The sequence below is a fragment of the Lissotriton vulgaris genome, chromosome 2_1 (genome assembly GCF_964263255.1).
Source record: "Lissotriton vulgaris chromosome 2_1, aLisVul1.2, whole genome shotgun sequence".
NCBI lineage: Eukaryota > Metazoa > Chordata > Amphibia > Caudata > Salamandridae > Lissotriton > Lissotriton vulgaris.
The window spans coordinates 1956525316-1956543487 of NC_141687.1; the positions used below are offsets into that span (position 1 = coordinate 1956525316).

General features: G+C 39.5%; 1 protein-coding gene across 2 annotated transcripts in view; it reads left to right on the forward strand.

Moving 5' to 3' along the window:
- WDR93 (WD repeat domain 93) overlaps positions 1 to 18172 on the forward strand; it is a 693419-nt gene that overhangs the window by 91284 nt on the left and 583963 nt on the right. For both annotated transcript variants that reach the window (XM_086958144.1, XM_086958145.1), the window contains exons 3-4: positions 3391 to 3586; positions 10450 to 10514. In XM_086958144.1, the coding sequence (XP_086814270.1) occupies positions 3391 to 3586; positions 10450 to 10514 (261 nt within the window). The remainder of the gene's footprint in view (positions 1 to 3390; positions 3587 to 10449; positions 10515 to 18172) is intronic.

Here is an 18172-nt window from a genome sequence, read left to right on the forward strand (position 1 = left end):
TTTTATGATGATTAAATGAAATATATGGATTTTAAAAACCAATGATGAATTTGAGTAATTGAAATTAAATCAGATTAGAGAGTAGTATTTATCCCCAAATGCTGTGCACTAGTGAGTCCAGGTGGCCCAAGAGGTCCTTGGCCCCCTTTTGGTGTTCCTGAACCGATAGCCATCGCTGAAGCGCATAAACCAGCACTCAGCAGCTCCCCGACACTTTGTCACTAAGACCTACCTCCTCCAAGCTCCCGCTCCCCTCCTCATTCCCCACTCCCTGAAAGTGGTTCAGCCCAAGACAACGTACACTCATTGAAGTTTCTCAGGACTTCCATGCCTTAATGTTGCACTGCACGCTGGGACTTCCGAACTAACATGTATACATATGCCTTATTATGTGATTCTTGCACTATAACTGTTGTAAAGCGCTCCGATACCCTCGGGTCTGCCCAGCACTATATAAACCTCCTCAAATAAAAATAAAATTAAAAAAGTGATGCTCTGAACGGGTTGGTGATGCATTACTACTGTTTGCGTGTATATCTTTTTTACAGGTTTTTGGATCGTACCAAAGATATACCAGTAGAGTCTTTCCTCCTAGGCTAAGGAACAGGATAAGGCAGAGGGTGAGGAAGTAATGACTTGATAATTTACCAGGGATCTTCATCACTCTAGTTCGCCTTTCCTCAGCTCTGTATTTTCATTCCTGTCATCTCACCCAGAGGTCTTTCATCTGTGGTCTTAAGGCATTGGCTTGGTATATGCACTGTCCTGTCAATGTAGGATGCCATTATGGATCCAGTAGAGGGCATCATGCTGTAAAGGAGGTCAAAGTTGGATATTTTTAGGAACCTCTACTCATGGCGCAAGTACAACTGCCAGTAAGTAATTAAAAGATTTTTCATCGAGAGCTCAGAGACATATGCCCACAGTAGGAGGAAGATAAACTTTCTGTTGACCAGGGGAATGTGCAACATCATAAAAAAACTATTATTGACATTAGGAGGTGAGTCAGACTGAGTGAGGTGATTGGTGTTAACTGGAACGAAGGGAAGAAGGAGTGTGATTGAACATATTAACTAGAGAACATCAATAGAGATAAGTTAAGGACTTGCTTCTAACACCAGAGTATGACAATTACAAAAGATTGAAAGACCACTGAAGCTAGAAATGAGGCTGACATTTGCATAATCTGGAAATACAACTGGAAAGGGCGTAGAAGAGACTTTCAATTCTGACGGCGAGACTGTGGTTAAAAGTATGCTATTTAAATCATCTAAAGGAAACTCCTTTGATATAAATATGTGAATCGCCGCCGGCAATAGTTCTAATTTTAAGAATGCAGCATATGCCCTGATTTACCAACATGACTTCTTACCCAGTTTCCTAACGTTTGCAGGAAGTGTGCCTCTTACGGCTAGATTCCTTGAGGAGCATTGTTTCAGTAAGAGATTAGTGTTCATATTTCATCATTGTGTTAAGTGCCCCTTGCTCATGCTTATCGATGGAACATCAGGGCTCGAGTTGGGGGTACATGCGGGTGGACGGCGTCCACCCACTCTTTTCACAGGTTGGACGCCGTCCACGCCAGAAGTTGAGCCCCACTCTAAAATATGTTGAACTCGTCCCGATTCATTCAGCAGCGCCTGCTCGTTATCTGCTTTCCTTCTGAGCAGCAATGATCAGAAGGAGAGGGGGATTTTGTCTTTTAAAACTCCAGCTGGGCCATAACAAAGGCCGAATTTAAGGGCTCATTTGGCCTTCTTTGTCTAAGTACTCAGGCTGGGGGCTGCCTATAGCCTAGTTGTAAATACAGAGGAATGGAAACAAAAGCATCAGCCTGTTAACACTTCAAAGGCGCATAAGATGCACAATTTTGACTTTGTTCGGACCCCCATATATAATAGATATTAATGTACTGTAAGAATGTCAGATGCGTTACTCTGTCCCGGTGTAAAATAAGAATTTAAATACCAGTATATTTGTCTTTATGTTTTACAGCGCAATTCATCCCAATGTAGGGTGCCAGATCACTTTACAGCAAACATACATATTAAATTGTCAATAAATTACGCAAGTTTGTAAATCATTGTACATGATGTGTTACATAAGACAGTGAGGGTTAGTGGGTGTAGGAATCACATATCATCCTTCATAGCTCACTGTGCTATGCTAGAAGGATTACAATGCAACTGCATGTAGCAAAAGGGTCTCTGTGTTCAAAGCAGTAACCTACTTACCTATCACCATAAAATAACATTTGCCAACTGCATGTTACATGATGTGCTTTGCAGGAGGGGCATTTACACTGTATGCTGCTTTAAGTCAAAACTAGGACTAGACAAAAACAGATCTTTCCATCAAATGTGCTAACCACCAGGCAACTAAAGCAATCACATCAACATGGAAATGTGCTGCACATGGAATATTATGCCTGGCTGGGTAGGCTGGCAGCAGAGTTAGTTTGTCAATCTTTGGGTAAAGGAACCTGTCATGCGCCATGATGTCACTTCCTGTGATGTCACTTCCTGCGATTTCCTTTCCTGCAATGCAACATGCCGTTATGTCACTTCCTGTGATACTACCTAACTTGGAGAGTCCCCCCCACTTCTTGTTTTAGGACTTGTGCCCTGTAGAGCATGGTAGAGCAGCAAATAGTTTTTAATGTATTCTCATTATGGAATTGGATACCATCTGTGCCTGCTTGTCTAGGAAGCTAGTTACATATCCATGACATGGTGGACAACGGATATTTTCCACTAATATTTTGGAGCAATTTCGGCGTGAGTCGTTTAGAACCACGCAACATAAAATGGTGTTTGCTCACTTGTAAAAGTCCCTCTATGTTTTTGTTCATCATAAGTTTAACCAGGTTATCACTGACACTAGAGAAGCTGATATTTGTTTTAAGACTGACTACTTGCGCATAACCAATTGACCAGATGCCAACACAGAGGTGCCAGTTCTAAACATATGATTAATTTCTGTTTGCTCATGTTTGCTGTTATATATGCATCTCATATATATTGTATTGTGTATAATTTTCATGGCTTCATACGCGATGCGTGTATAATGTACCTTATTCCAACAAATTTCTTCTGGGTGGGTCCTTGTAATCACCGACTCATAACTCCACACGTGCTGACCTATGTAACCTTTGTACCTTCTTACATGTAGTTTAATATAACTTTTGCCACTGTGTAACATGAACTGAACTGTGTTAGTACCTAGCACTATGATGCAAGCGCGCCCAGAAACAATTACCCTGTGTAGCGAACAGTAAACACAAGCTATATTGGCCTTGTAAGTAAGACACCAAACTAACCACATACATTTGCAATTGAGTGTAGATTTAAATGCCACTGTTTAATCTTTACACTCTGTTTTATTCAATAGCTGTCGGGCAAAGTGAGCTGTGTTGCAGCAGGTGGAAGTTGCGTCTTTGTTGGACTCTCTGTAGGGGTGGCAGTCTTCAGCGTACCTGATTACGCATGGATTTGTGGATGGGAAACCGCCAGTATTGAAATTTGTACCATCCATGCCACTTACCTGGGAAACCAGTCTGTCGTTCTTGACACGGTTGATGACATGGGTAATTTTAAATAACTTTTTTCAGAAATTTGGGCAATGGGTCTTTTGGAATCGTATGTTTTGTCAGACACTAATTAAGAACATAAATGTAACTTAAAGTTAAATTCAATGATACACTGTACCAAGTGATGAATTTAGATAATTTATAAGTTAGAATGAAAGTAATATTTTTTTAAGATGGGTCTGAATTGTTTTTGAACATTGTGTATGTATTATGATGTTTTCTCTTGTAAAACAGTTTTTAAATATTGCTGTAAGGTTTTTTAACAACTAAAAACAAAAAATAAAGTTCCTCTATTTGTGTTGATTATAATATTTAAGGAGGTTATTTTTCACTTAACTGAATGCAAGATTATTGTTGGAAGGTCATTACTCTGTGTTAAGCCCTAATAAAAACTGGAGATTACTGAAACTATATTTTTTCCACTACTTCAAGTACTTCGATGTGGAGTACCTTTGCAAGGTGTTCCTCAGTGTAGAAGAATGCAGAGAACTGAAAGACTTTAAAAATGGATGGACACTCCTAATATCAGTTCAAAGTTCAGACACATAGATATCCAGAAATATTGCTAAAATCAGACGAAATGGAAAATGGCAAAGGACAATGTGAATTCATAACACATGAATCAATATCTAACACAATTACAATAAAAAGATACTCCCAGAAATCCTATTTGAAATGCACCTTTTCTGCGTGGTCCTTTTGATGGACCTTATATTTTTACCTGCTTTAAAACTGTGTGCTCCTGCTAACCAGGAATTAAACATGTGTGTGCTCCCCTCTTTTAAATAATTGCACTTCTGTATATCGACATAAAGAGTATCATGGTACTAGAATATTGCGGACAGAATATTGACGGCCAAAAGTTCGGTAATGTGCATATAGGAAGGTGAAAATTCCTAGTCGTAACTCCACATCTGAGTAACTTAAAGATATATAAATCCATGTAGGTACATAAATGTGAAGTTTGGTATAGAAAAACTAGACATACTTATATTTAGTGGCCTCAATATTGTGACTTCGCTATTTAGTATGCACATTCTTTAAAAACATATTAATTGGATTATTCTCAATTGGCACATTTACCTTGCCTAAAAGTCTCTAGAATATGGTGGCCTGGCAATAATGCCTGGCATACTGTGAGTCTCAAAATGCCTCCCTCGTGTTCCTGGGTGCGCTAGAAGTGTGGTTAATTGAAACTTAAAAGGCTAAGTCGTAGGTTAAAATCTTTGACTGATATGAACCTGGTTGATGTATCCGACTCTTGCTCCATCACCCTCAGCCTGAAATTGTACGCAACCATAGACTATCTTACTATTATTGGAACTTATGTGCTTTTTGACACTGTTTTGCCGTAATATTTGAAAACTCATATCTCCAGTTCTCCCAATGACATTTTTCTAATTTTGGTGTCATTTTGTTTATTATATATTAGACTATTTTTCAAATTTGGTTTGGTATATTTTGTTTCCATTTGCCATTTTGACTTTATTACTGTTTGGTACTGTACACATTGCCCTTAATTAAGCTTGTCTGCTTTGTATCACAGCTACCATAGGATTGAGCTAAGGTTGATTTAGTAACTTTGAGAGTTCACCTGGACAATAGTTTGCTATTATTCTTTAAGTGGAAAGCCACCCACCCTAAATAATAAACCATTTAGAATCCCCTCTGCCTGCCCTATTATTTTCAGCATCTATTCATCTGTTTTCTCAATTGGGCGAGCCCCACCCATGTCCCAGACAGGAGGAGGTTATTCCTGGTTTAGATGCTAAGGGGTCTCTAAACGTTATTGATTTGACAATGCACTCTCAGAATGCCACATCAACTGTGCCAAGGCTTCAGCAGACCCCTAAAATATTATCTTCTCTCCATCTTATTTCCTGGACTATTGTTGGGATTCAGACTAAAATGGATGATGGGGACTGGGGGTTGTTTATTTAAAAATTTGATTAATGTGTTTTTGAAGAGATTTTGGAACTTTCTAAAGTCCATAGGCAGGGCTTCTTAACCCATAGCATTGCAGCGCAAGGGGCATATTATATGGTCTAAAATATCGCTTGAATATGTTATTAGGAAAATCAACATTGATTCCTGTGATTTATTATTTCTAAGTTTGACTACTAAGTCTGGGACGTCGTATTTGCTAATTAATATTTATAATAGGGCAATATCTTTTTCTACATCTTTCCCAGACCTTAAGAATTTTGAATGCATATTTGCTATATTTTAACTCCAGCCATAATGAAATTATTGCAGGAGATTATAATTTATATTTTGAACCATATATCCCCTTTCTGGAACTAATTAAGGAATAAGATGATTGTGCTGGGATACCCTCTCTCAGTGTCCATAGGAAATCATCTAAAATGAGTCTGGCTGCTCTCCAGATAATTGACAGAATGGTCACTTTCGGCTTCAGGCCTGTTAATTGTCGTTTCCGTTCAGACTTGGCTGTTGAGCCTACGTTTACAAGGGTCAATTGTTAAAGCCATATTGATTTTATTTTTTAGGTGTACGGGCATGGCATGAAATGAAAGACATGGCAGCATAGACCACAATGAAAGTGACAAAGACAAGAAAATGGGAATCAAAGCATAAGGTGCCAGCACTAGTCTTAAAGTCCCTATCAATTTTAATGAAGAAAAAGGTGCAAACAACGGGCTGGAAGCACAATTCCCTATACTCCCTCAAATTATAGGCTGATTCAAAGAACCTAACCTTCAACAATTTAATAGCACATGATAGCCCAGCACACTTTAAACACAACTTATAACAATCTTGGAAAATGGTTCAAAAAGGATCTAGTTCCACGAGCAAGTCGATGTTCAATTTTCAGTTTATTCTTTATTATTCATTCTATAAAAACTTTTGAAAGCATCACTTTTGGAACCTTCAATGCCTTTCGTCCCAACCAGGGACTTCTTCAGGGCTTGAAAAGTGAATATAGGCTATTTAGGTTGACAATTTCTTATTATTTCATAACTGGTAATTATTAGATCTCAGAGAAAGGAGTATTCTATTTGGTAACCTTTTAATTATTCGCAACTGATGATTATATGATCTCACTTTAGAGCCTTTCTTTGTGTATTAGGCATAATTTTAGCAGATGGAAAGTCTGTTTTACGAAGCAGTGCCCCGGATATAATAGTTCGGGTCCCGCAAAGAAAATCCTCGGTCGTGTCCGCTTCACAGAGTTCACCATGAAATGAAAGACATGGCAGCATAGACCACCATGAAAGTGATCATTTTCCCATTTTTTTATACTGGGCTAAATCACCGATAGGGAATAAGGATGGCCTGATCCCCACGTTATATCTAGTCCTATGTTTATATGTAACAATAAACGTAAAGTGAAATGGGAGGTACATTGTATCTGGTAATTATAGGATTGTATTACATCAACTCCAATATTTTGAGCATCACGACTTGTCTCCTATCCAGACCATGACAGTACTTGAAAATCTTTATCTAAAGATAGGTCATTTGTTTGTGAAAGATTGTAAAAGTGGAAGGGGTCCTTGGCAAATGAGGGTGAATTAGTGGTTTAATGATTCATGTAGGACTGCTAAGAAGGACCTGATAACTGTCCTAAAGAGCAATCAATGAGCATTGATCACTGAAGCCCGAGGGACGTACTCCAGGGCTATCAAAACTAGTAAGGCCCATTGGGAGGCTGGTATATGGGATAATCTACTAGAAACAGTAAGGCATAAAGTTAACATAGAGATAACAAGAACGTTTGCCATTTGGTTTCACATAGTGGGTGTCAAAATCTCAAGCGCCCCAACTGCTATTTGCCCCTGAAGTCTGGGTGAATCACTTCTCAACATTTTACGGGGAAATACATTTTCATCAGAGTTCCTAACAGCTCGCACTATAGAACTAAGTGGTAATGAGGTAAAGCCATTTTCTCTGAAAGAAACCTTTTAGATGCAATCCAGGCTTATAAGCCCAGCAAAGCCCCTGTCTTGGATAGAATTCTTGCAGACTTATTCCGTAGTGAACCCCAGATATGTTGCCCCTATATAAACTCCGTGCCAAATGCTTTGATGGTTGAAGCTCCAATTCTGAGTTCTTGGAAAGACGCAGTAATAAGAAGGGAGACAAATCTATACCTGGAAATTACAGACCCATAAGTCTGATTGACAAGATACAAAAAGTCTATAGTATGCAAATCTTGTCCAGACTATGAGACTGGATATCCAAAGCCAAGATGCTATCCCATTTTCAAGCGGGATTAAAATCAAACATAAGTACAATAGATCAGGTTGTGCGGTTCCTGTCTTTCAAGTGGATGACAGTTGACACTGAGAACGAGTTGATGTATGTTGCCTCAGTGGACCTTTGAGCCGCGTTCGATCTTTTCTCCAGGACAAAAGTTAGGGAGGTTTCATTCAAGATCGGGATCCCAGGGGAACTATTATCATAATTCAGGCTTCATATACGGAAAGATTTGGAAGGGTTAAGTGGGGCCCACCTCGGCAACTGACAGAGAACATCCCAAAAAGGAGAGGAGTGAGGCAGGGGTATGTTTTTGCCTCCACACTTTTTCCTTTGTATATAAATGGTTGCATCCCTTACCTTTTAATCACTGTAAATGACTCCCTAAAGGTGAAAGATTACACAATACCATTGCTTCTCTTTGCAGAAGACACCCTGCTTATATTGAAAACTCCTCGTGGTCTGTCCATTCTTTTGGATACATTTAACACTTATTGTTTAGAAAAGGGCTTGGAAATCAACAGTAATAAAACACAATAAATTGTCTTTGGTGCCCAGATGAAGATCACCAAAAGCAAAGTATTTTTAGGGAGTGAGACGTTGGATAAGGTTGATGAGTTCAACTATTTGGAGCTAGAATAGAAGATTCTCATAGATGGGATGCTGAGGTAGAGAAAAGTGTTTTGTCCTTAAAAGAAAGAGCAGGGTCCATTATTAGGTTTGCCAATAGGTAATTTACTTGTGGCATTTCTCCCACCCATTGAGGTATATAGGAACCAAGCCTTTGGGGGAGCCTTGTATGGGACAGACTTGTGGGGCCATTGTAACCTTGGCGCACTCGAAAAAGCAGAAAATGCCTGTATAAAAAACTTTCTGGCACTCCCTACTAGTGCCCCTATGCTCCCTATTAGATTAGATTAAAATCTTAGACCTATTTCTTCTATTGCTAAAGTGAGACCTATTTTGTATTGGATAAGGCTTTGGGCTAATGAGGATTTAGGGCCCTATAGGGATTGTATTAGAGTTATTTTAGGTGATCACCATGTTGGGAAGAAACCTTGGCTTGTTCATATAAAAACGTGGTTATTTAAGTTGGGGTTAGTAGTTGTTTTTTGGTTGCAGCCCACTGGGATAAACTGAAAAAGTCATTTTGGGAGTTTGGGCCTCATTATGATGGTGGCCACCATAACGGTAATGGGACGGCTGCCATACGTGCGGCGGTCCCACCGGCCCAATTAGGATGCACCCGTCATACTGGTGGCTCATCCTGGCCTTTTTCCATTGCAGACGGAGCTGCTGGCAGGGAACTGTAGTTGGGTACTATGGATACCCCCCAAGTGCACCTCCTCACCCTGTCCCCCAAAGCCAATCCCCGTCAGCCTTCCCATGGCGGCATCGCCGCCGTGGAAAGGCCTTTAGACCACCCACATCATAATTTGGCTGGCGGTGCCTGCTAGACACCGCCACCATATGAGTGGCCCAGCTGCGCCCGGCCGGCAATTGCAACGATTGCCGACCAGCGGAAAAGCGGCAGACGGACTTTGCGTGCGCTGCGATACCCACCGCCATCATAATATGGCAAGGGGATTTCACATGAGGATGGCGTAACGAACGCCACCAATCGTTACGCCATCCTAATGAGCCCATTTGTTCTTTGAGGTAAGATTTTTGCAACATCCCAACGCACCCTGGTAGATGCCTTCTGGTTGTTTGTGTGTGTTTGAGTACATGTCTTATTTGAATATGGTGATATATCCCCCTACACATGCACTTTATTTAAAATTTAGATTTGATACTGGCTACATTTACTTGCTGCTGGACGAAAAAGGGAGACACATGTACTGTGTGCAAGATGGGCAGTTTGGTTGATGAGAACATTGAGCATGTGTTATTTTTATATAAGGCTTATGCTAAACCCCAATCACGTTGGCTCATCTCTCTTTGCAAACTTATTAGATTTAAGGACCGTCACATAGTTCTTATGATATGTAAAACCAACACCAGAGACTGTATGGTGTACTCAATTTCGAGATATTTGTCAGCAGCATGGCATATTAGGTCGAAGGTACCTTTTAATACTTAGAATTACCTTTTGCATATTTGTGATCCCGTGAGGTTATTGTATTTATGATAGTCCTTGATCTGATCTTTTTTGATACTACATTTTTAACTCTTTAAAATGATTTCATCTATTTTTATGATTGTTCCCTTTAAGTAAGGATGTTTCATTTTAAGAACGTTCATCATAATATTTATGGTCTTAAAAATATGATGTTCCTTGGTTGTTGAACTGTAATTGTTACATTAGCTTGCCAATTAATGATAAACGTTACTTTATAAAAATGAATTTGTACTTTCTTTGTATTTATTTCAAATGTTTTATAGTGTACCTTTTATGGTTCTATGGAGCCGAAATAAATAAAGCATTATGAATAATCTAATTTCTTACATGGTGTTTTTGTGGTCAGTGCCATATTGCTTTTAAAGTTCACAATAGTACAGGAAATATGAATTGCATGATCATGTTCAAATGAACATAAAATTACCATTTATAGACTAAAGCTTACTATGCTGTTCGAACGTTTGGTTTGAAAATATATGCCACCTTAGTTTCTTCTAACTCCTTATTTCTCTTTTAGGAGTCGTTCGACTGTTTTATTTTTACAAGGATGCTCTTCACTTAATTAAAGCTTTGAATGAAACGGTAAGCTTTATCTCAGCTTGTTGTACTGGCCCTTAAAGGTAAGTTGCCTAATAGTGGCCTTATTTGATTAGGGTTTACAGCTTCATTATGGTTATGTTTTGATTTCTTACATCCAGATGCTTAAAAGGGAACTCCCAAGAATAAAAGAAAAATGATTTCTTATGTACAAGACCTTGTATATATACAGGACTTTGAATACATACCAGATATTAATGTTGTTAATCTGGGTTCAGAGTAGACATATTCCCTGACTCTGAAGATCCTGAGACCCCTCATTAATGTAACATTGCACTGCCTGTTCATTCCTTGGAGGACACCCACTTACTCCTCTACTGTCATCAAACATCACTATACCACTTTGGATAGACCCCAGCTTTATGTATATCATCCTTGTTCAGGCTCCAATAGGAAACACTCTTTTCTAAACGATTTAAGCCTCAACACTGAGGTGTAGCTCGATTCCTGTGGCACAGAGACTGCGGAACCCAGGTCTGGGTATACCTGTGGCACTTAGGGATTCTACTGCAACAAATTATTAAGTAATGGAAGGAATGCTTGAATTGAGAGAATTTCAGCCACCACCATCCCTTGGGCTGCATTGTAGTCCACTGCTTTTTGCACACCATGCCAATCCAGACAAGGAGCAGCCATGTGCTAGTCAGTCTTGGCCCTGCTTCAACAAGAAATTACATAGTCTTTCTATAATTACACTTTGTAGTGTGATGCATCATCCTGTTAAAAATGTTCTAAATGGTAAAACTTCCTGAACGAACAGATTCTTTCTTGTGAAACATTGTTTTTTATATATATTTTTAAAACTCTTTCACATAGGTATTGGGCCTGATTGAACAGAAAAGGAGGAGAACAATGATGGCATTTTTACAATAATGGATAGTGATTAACTATAACCGACTAAAAACATTAAACCATTAATTGGAATGATGATTGGACTCATGGCGATTCCCTCCGAAACTTTGCTGTCTGTCATTTGATTATGGACGCAAACATAATGCAACTAGGGTGAATTTGGATACATGATTCTTTGTCTGATGATGTTTGTAGCCCACAGGGGCATGGTTAGCTTGATGTGAATCTTACAGCGAAGCCATACAATTGAGGATGGCAATTAAAACATGGGTGTATATTATAGACATAATTTCAAGGATGGCTGTTTTCCCATTGCGGTGTAATTAATGCCCCTATGTTGTGTTCTGGTGATGTTGGATGGCCATTATCAATTTGTCTGTGGAATGAGAAAGTTCGGCCTGTTTTGAGGAACAGAATCTTGTCCTCGTCACAGTAAACTTTCAAATGAAGGAATCTGTTCGTTCAGACTTTTTTTTACACATTTAGCACATTTTGTAACAGAATGACTGATCATGCTACAAATTGTGATTATAAAAGTACTGTGTAATTTCTTCAATGTATTCCTCATAGGGTGATAACTATAGTACTGAAAACTAGTGGCTCCATTTACATAGTCATCTGTAGCACGCACGGGGAATGGAATTATGAGATCAATTGATAAACAATGAGCACAATCATGAGAGATTGCCTACAAAACATTATTCGGTAAAAGTAAGACTTAATGATACATGAAAATGAGATGTTTAGTCTTACCTCTGTTACCATGGTTTGGAATAGACATCGCTGAGAAAGGTTTCAGATTGCTATGTGTGACATTTCCATAAATTCAGTGTAATCATGAGTGACATGTCGACAACTGTGAGGGATACTTTCTCGCGAGCAAAATCAACAAAGACAATTGAAACATATAAATATCAGAAGTAACACCCATTGGAGCAACAAGAAACTCTAAAAAGATCTTAGTACTGCTGAAAAGCACTAATATTTCAAAAAGACTTAGCTCAGTCACCTTTGGGACCTTATATATATATGTAGCACTTTAGCCTGGGTGCTGAAACATCTACTGGTCTTTAACATGGAGGGAAATTAAGCACCAAACTGTGTCACGCCAGGTATGGGAACACATGGAGGGAAATATTGCGTTTCAGCAGGAAATGGTATAGTCCAATGCTCTGTTTTTAATATAAAATCATGGACTTTGGTGGTCATAGCACAGAAAATACAAGATTTGAAAAAAATATTATTGTCTACTGGTGCTCGTCGAAGACTATTTCTATGGACTGGAATCTAGAGAATGCTAAAGTGATTCTGGTATTTTACTGACCTCTGCTGGTCGTTATCTATCAAGAAAGTTAAATAGAGGCAGTTGCAAGAAAAATTAAAAAAAGAAAGTCCCTCAGCTGAAAGCAATTCTGGTATTTTACTGACCTCTACTGGTCGTTTTCTATCAAGACAGGTAAATAGAGGCAGTTGAACACACAGAAAGGAATTCTGGTATTTTACTGACCTCTACTGGTTGTTTTCTATCAAGACAGCTAAATAGAGGCAGTTGAACCCCCAAAAAAGTCCCTAAGCGGAAGCAGACAAGTCCTAGGGCTGATCTCCAGAGCCCACAAAGTACATACACATGTAAGTATATACTAAAGTATATACAAGAAGTCTCGAAAGCTCGACCTAAAAATGATCATTAATAGCTGAGTGAGCGACCGCCACAGGGTGGGTGCACCACAGCGCACACTACATGCAAGTTCACACTTCAGTTCAGTAACATTTGCAATGCACCACATTGGCTTTCAGTCTGGAGTCAGCCCCGTCCCGTGTACTACCTTTTGTTCTGTGGTACGTAAACAATAAAAAGAGGTAAAAACATTATTTCCATTAACTCCTTCCATGCCACGGCGCTCCGGTGCTCATGACGAGCTCAGCTCCTCATGAGCCGTGGAACGCTCGCATGCAGGGAAAATTCCCCTGCTGTGCTGAGCTTTCCACGGGAACGGTTGTGGTCACAGGAGCGCCGTGCATGAGCATGCGGGCGCCGTGCGCGCCCCCTCCCCCCCAGCACACCTGGAAAATACCCCCCGCAGCGAAGGGGTTAAAATCTCTCCGCAGATAGATGTTTATTTACATTTCAGCACGCTGTAATCAGAAAATTAAGGTTTGACAGTGGCCAATAGTGTAGTGTAGTTCCTATATTCCCAATAGGCTCTGCGCATTAGAATAACATAAACAGCAGTGTAGACGTAGGACTGAGGTCATCTAGGTCTCTACTGACTGTGTTAGACTTAATTAGTTTTTGCCAGCTAGCTCAGAGGTCTCTAGAAACTTTCTCGAATGAATAGGGAGGGGTTAACTTCCCTGATTTAGACAAGAAGGGATTAGCTTCTGACAACCATATAACATGCCAACTTTGCTCCTCCAGAATAAGGAGTGTATCTCCAGAGTCGTGTGAAAACAATAGACAGTTATTTCACTCAGTCAATCGTGCATGCTTAATTTCACCAGGTTGCAGAGAAATAGAGAGATGGGCGTTTTCAATAAAAGGTGTTATTTTATTGAGCAGTCTTCTTTCTCATGCAAGAGAAATGAATTGCCACAATTGCAATACTTATCATGAAGTAAAGTGCGTACAGTAAAAGGAGTATTATGAAATAATACTGTAAAAGCATTGATATGGTTTCTTAGCCATTTGATACTTTAAAATGGATAAAATATTTACATACATAAAAACATTGACTAACAAACTCAACTGGTGCTTCTAAGATACGCCTACCCCGGTTTACCTGACCTAAACCTAATACGTGGGAAGGAGTAAGTAAGTTGCAGCTTTAAGTTAAGTTGGGTTTTTGCCAAGAATCTGAATCAAGAATTCTCTTTAACGTTTGAATCAGCTCCATACCTTGGTTATAGAATGAAGGAGGTCTTGTATCTCGTTTCTCAGGACTCGATCTCCCAGTAACCCGCAAAGGTGACTGGAAACACCGGAGCTGGATTTCTCTGCGTGAGAAAAGGCAGCTTCTCCAGTGTGTCAAAGGGGAGGGACGGCTCCGCACCACCGTGTGTTTGCTTAAGGCAAGTGTTGGTATATTTATACCAGGAAGGTGCCGTGTTTGACGTAAGGTTGGACATAAGACGTCAATAAAAGATGTCACTAAGAACTGACTGTTCCTTTAGTGCTCGCAGGAGTTCAATGACAAATCAAAACAAAGTTATGGGGAATTCCCAGGTTGCTGAAGGTTTGGTGTGTCGAAAGAACTCGTTGTGATCTCTAGGAATCTAAGGAAATAGCCTTGCCGTATTTGGGCTGCGTGGGCTATTACTGAATATGGGCAAGATTCGTATGTCTTTATTAGGACATGATATATCATAACCGCATGAAGGCATGAATTAGGACTATTTAATTAGGGTCCTAGATACATTCACAACACGCACTCCACATATAATGTCCTTCATTACTAAATACTAAGCAATATATAAACATATAGGTATGCATGTGTTTTCCAACCCACCCCAAAATACAATAAATGCATTTGAAATGGTATAGATACACGAAATGAGTATTAAACTGTACGCTTTCAAGCAGAGTTATCATTCAGGAAATGCAAATATGAATATACGCTGAATGAATTCCAAAAATTACATTTTTGAAATGGCTCTGAATACAGAAAAAAAAAGTCGAGACCATTTCATCACAAAGTTATATAACATAGTACATATGCTAGAGGCTGATTCAAAATATTGTCTTAGAGTCTCTAAAAATAGAACTTCTGTTCTCTAAGAACAGTTCTACTTTAAGCAGAGTTCCATGTACCAAAAAATTGTAAATATTTTGGAAATTAGGGGAAAATAATTTTGTTCTCGGGAAGGTAGAAAAAAAAAATAGTGTCACTGTCTTTTTGGAGTTCTGTTTACCAAAAACTGAAGGCCAAATTCAGAGTTCAGGGAACGCTGTGAGCTCGGTTTTTCAAATATTATTCTCGTTGTTAGGGGAGAACATTACTTCTGATAGGCCGGTAAAAAATTTGTCTACAACAGTAGGTGAAAGTTGGGCCAACTCCGAAAAGGTGGAAATAGGGCATATGTGGCAATATTGGTGCTCGTTTTTGGTTTTTCAGTATCATATAGTCTGCTCCTTTCTTTGCCAAACTGATTTGTTTATCAGTAAGGTTAAAGATAGAAAACAATGACGTTGTGTTGATTAAACTCCATGGCACCTAGCCTGAACGCAGCTTTTGTAACATCCAACCTATCTGTACAATAGAACGTAATTGGGACTGGCCATGTTGTAAAATTAGCATGTCCTGCTCTATTATATCAATAGCAGATGATACAATGCTGTCCAGTGAATAGATTCTGGAGGACAGAGTCGTTAACCCATTGTCCACTACAGAAAATGATTTCTCCAAATTGATACCGTCAATTTCCCGCATTTTTTCCGCAGTTTCAATTTGTTTCAATTTCCAAGCTTCATTGTAAGCTGCGTATATACCAGCGTATATGAAACGTTTTTGACGCTGTTTGCGAGGTCCCATTATGAAATCTCGCAAGTCAGCACCTTCTTTAAGTAAAGTTAAGTGTTGCTTTATTTCGGGAAGTGTGGATTTCTGTAGCCACTCAAGGCATAGTTTTCCTACACTATATGTTGTTACTATCCCTGGATGTTGTCTCTGGAAATATCTAGGGTCTGGCCTGGTCTGTTTGAACCCTTGTATTTTGTTCAGGAATCTATTTTGACAGTTATTTGTGTCTATGGGCCAGATCAACCATTTTTTCCAATCAGGATTTGTTCTGTTCTGTTTAAAAATATGGGACACGTCTAACCCCTCATCTGTAGTGGTACTTCTATCAGGCATAGGTTTTGGTATAGACGGGTTGTTTAAATCTTTTATCTTGGCTAAGCCAAAACAGGTTGTTTGCTGAATTGTGTCATTCAGGAAGAATATTTGTTCTGGGATCATGCAGGCTAGAGATAATGCTTCTAGACCTTGTACCTGCCATTCTTTTGTTCCCCAAATGGTTTTTGTTTCAATGTTGTTTTTCCAAAACTCAAAACTAAATGTTCACATTTCGTCATAAACATTTTCAGAATAAATCAATTTAGTATTTGTCAGCATGTTTTTCATTCCTGTCTTATTTAACACCTTGAAATAAAACATTTCTGGATCAGTGTGATTAAACCCTGAAAAGTATGGGAATTTTTCATAAAACGTTTTAGAACTGCCTATTGGTGGATTTGGACAATGTTCCCACTGATTATAAGTAAAAACATTTCTAGGATTCGCCGACTTATGCAGATACTGATGACCATAGTGGTCGAAAGTGATTAGTCTTTCAGTTTGAACCTCTTAGATTGTAGCAAGATTTGGTCTTCTGCTGTTTCGTGGGAGTCCACTGGGCCTACTACTTATTATTGGCCACATGATTGTGGCTTCACCAGGTCGATGGAAACAACTCTGTTTTCCTTTTTACCAGCAAGTGGCGGTAGTACTACTGATCTTGTTCCGCTGACAGCTAAGACAGGTACTGCTTTTCTGTAAGAAGGCCCACATTCCTTCTTCACCGCGATCTTTTCTCTGACCAGAACCCCAATCTTTGGAATCCAGAGAGGTCTTGCTGGGACAGGTGGTTCTTCAGTGGTTGTTGGCTTAGACTTTATGTTACTTAGACTTTTTCTTGTTTCATTCAAGTCCTGTAAAACAGCCACATAATCTTTGATATCACAGGTTTTTTCTTCTACCACTGAAGTATGACTATCTAAGTCCTGGATTTTCATTCTAGTGCCGCACAATAGTTCGTATGGAGTGAAACCTTTTAGAGAATTTCTTGGCAGATTGTTAAGACTACGTTGGACACTTGTTAGATGTTTGACCCACCCATCACCCGAACCTAATACCCTCGCCGTTATAGATTGCTTTATGTCACGGTTTATTCTTTCCACAACCGCATTTCCCTCAGGATGGAAGGGAGAAGAGTACCACAATGCAAGGCCCATGCTGCTCATGGCCTCTTTGTAAGCTCAAGAGCTAAACGCAGGACCCTGATCAGAATGTAGCATGCCAATTGCGTATGTGCTGATAAAGACTCGCAAATCTTTTATAACAGTTCTGGCGTCAGCCGAGCGCTGGGGCCACATCTTTAGTGAATCCTAGTCTTAATAATTATGGGACCGCATTTGTCCAGTCGGACATCTGCGCATAGATAGCCTGATGCTGTCTAATAGTGGTGTCTGGGCTGGTGCCTTGTCCGGTTCACAACTGCGATCTCTGTTGCAGTCCTCACAATTTATAGCAAAATTGTAAATTTCTTCGCTCATCCCCAGCCACCAGTATTGTGATTGTAATTCTATGAGAGATTTCAAGATCTCTTGGTGCCTCAGACCCAATTCCATGTGTGCTTCTTGTATCAAGAAGATTCTCCGGTTCGTGTTTGGAATTATTCTATCCCCCACTTCAGGGATTCGAGCAAACGGAACGGAGTTTGCATCAATTATGTATGTATTTTTGAGTGGATAGTTGAGAGGTAATGCCGCATAGTCGCCTTTTAATGAGGCTTTTACTGCCAGCATGGTTTCTCCATCTATTTGTTTTTCTGAACGCTTTTTAGTGGCTTCGGAAGCCGGTTGACCAGCCGCCGCTGTGGCTCTATCAGCCAATGAATTCCCTGCAACGTGAACGCCATCACGTCGATAACTCAGTGTGTGTATCACATGAGTCTTTTGTAGTTCTTTCTGCAAAAGAACTACTTGTTCCCAAAGTTTTTTATGCTTTATTGTGACACCTTTGTAACCGTTTTGA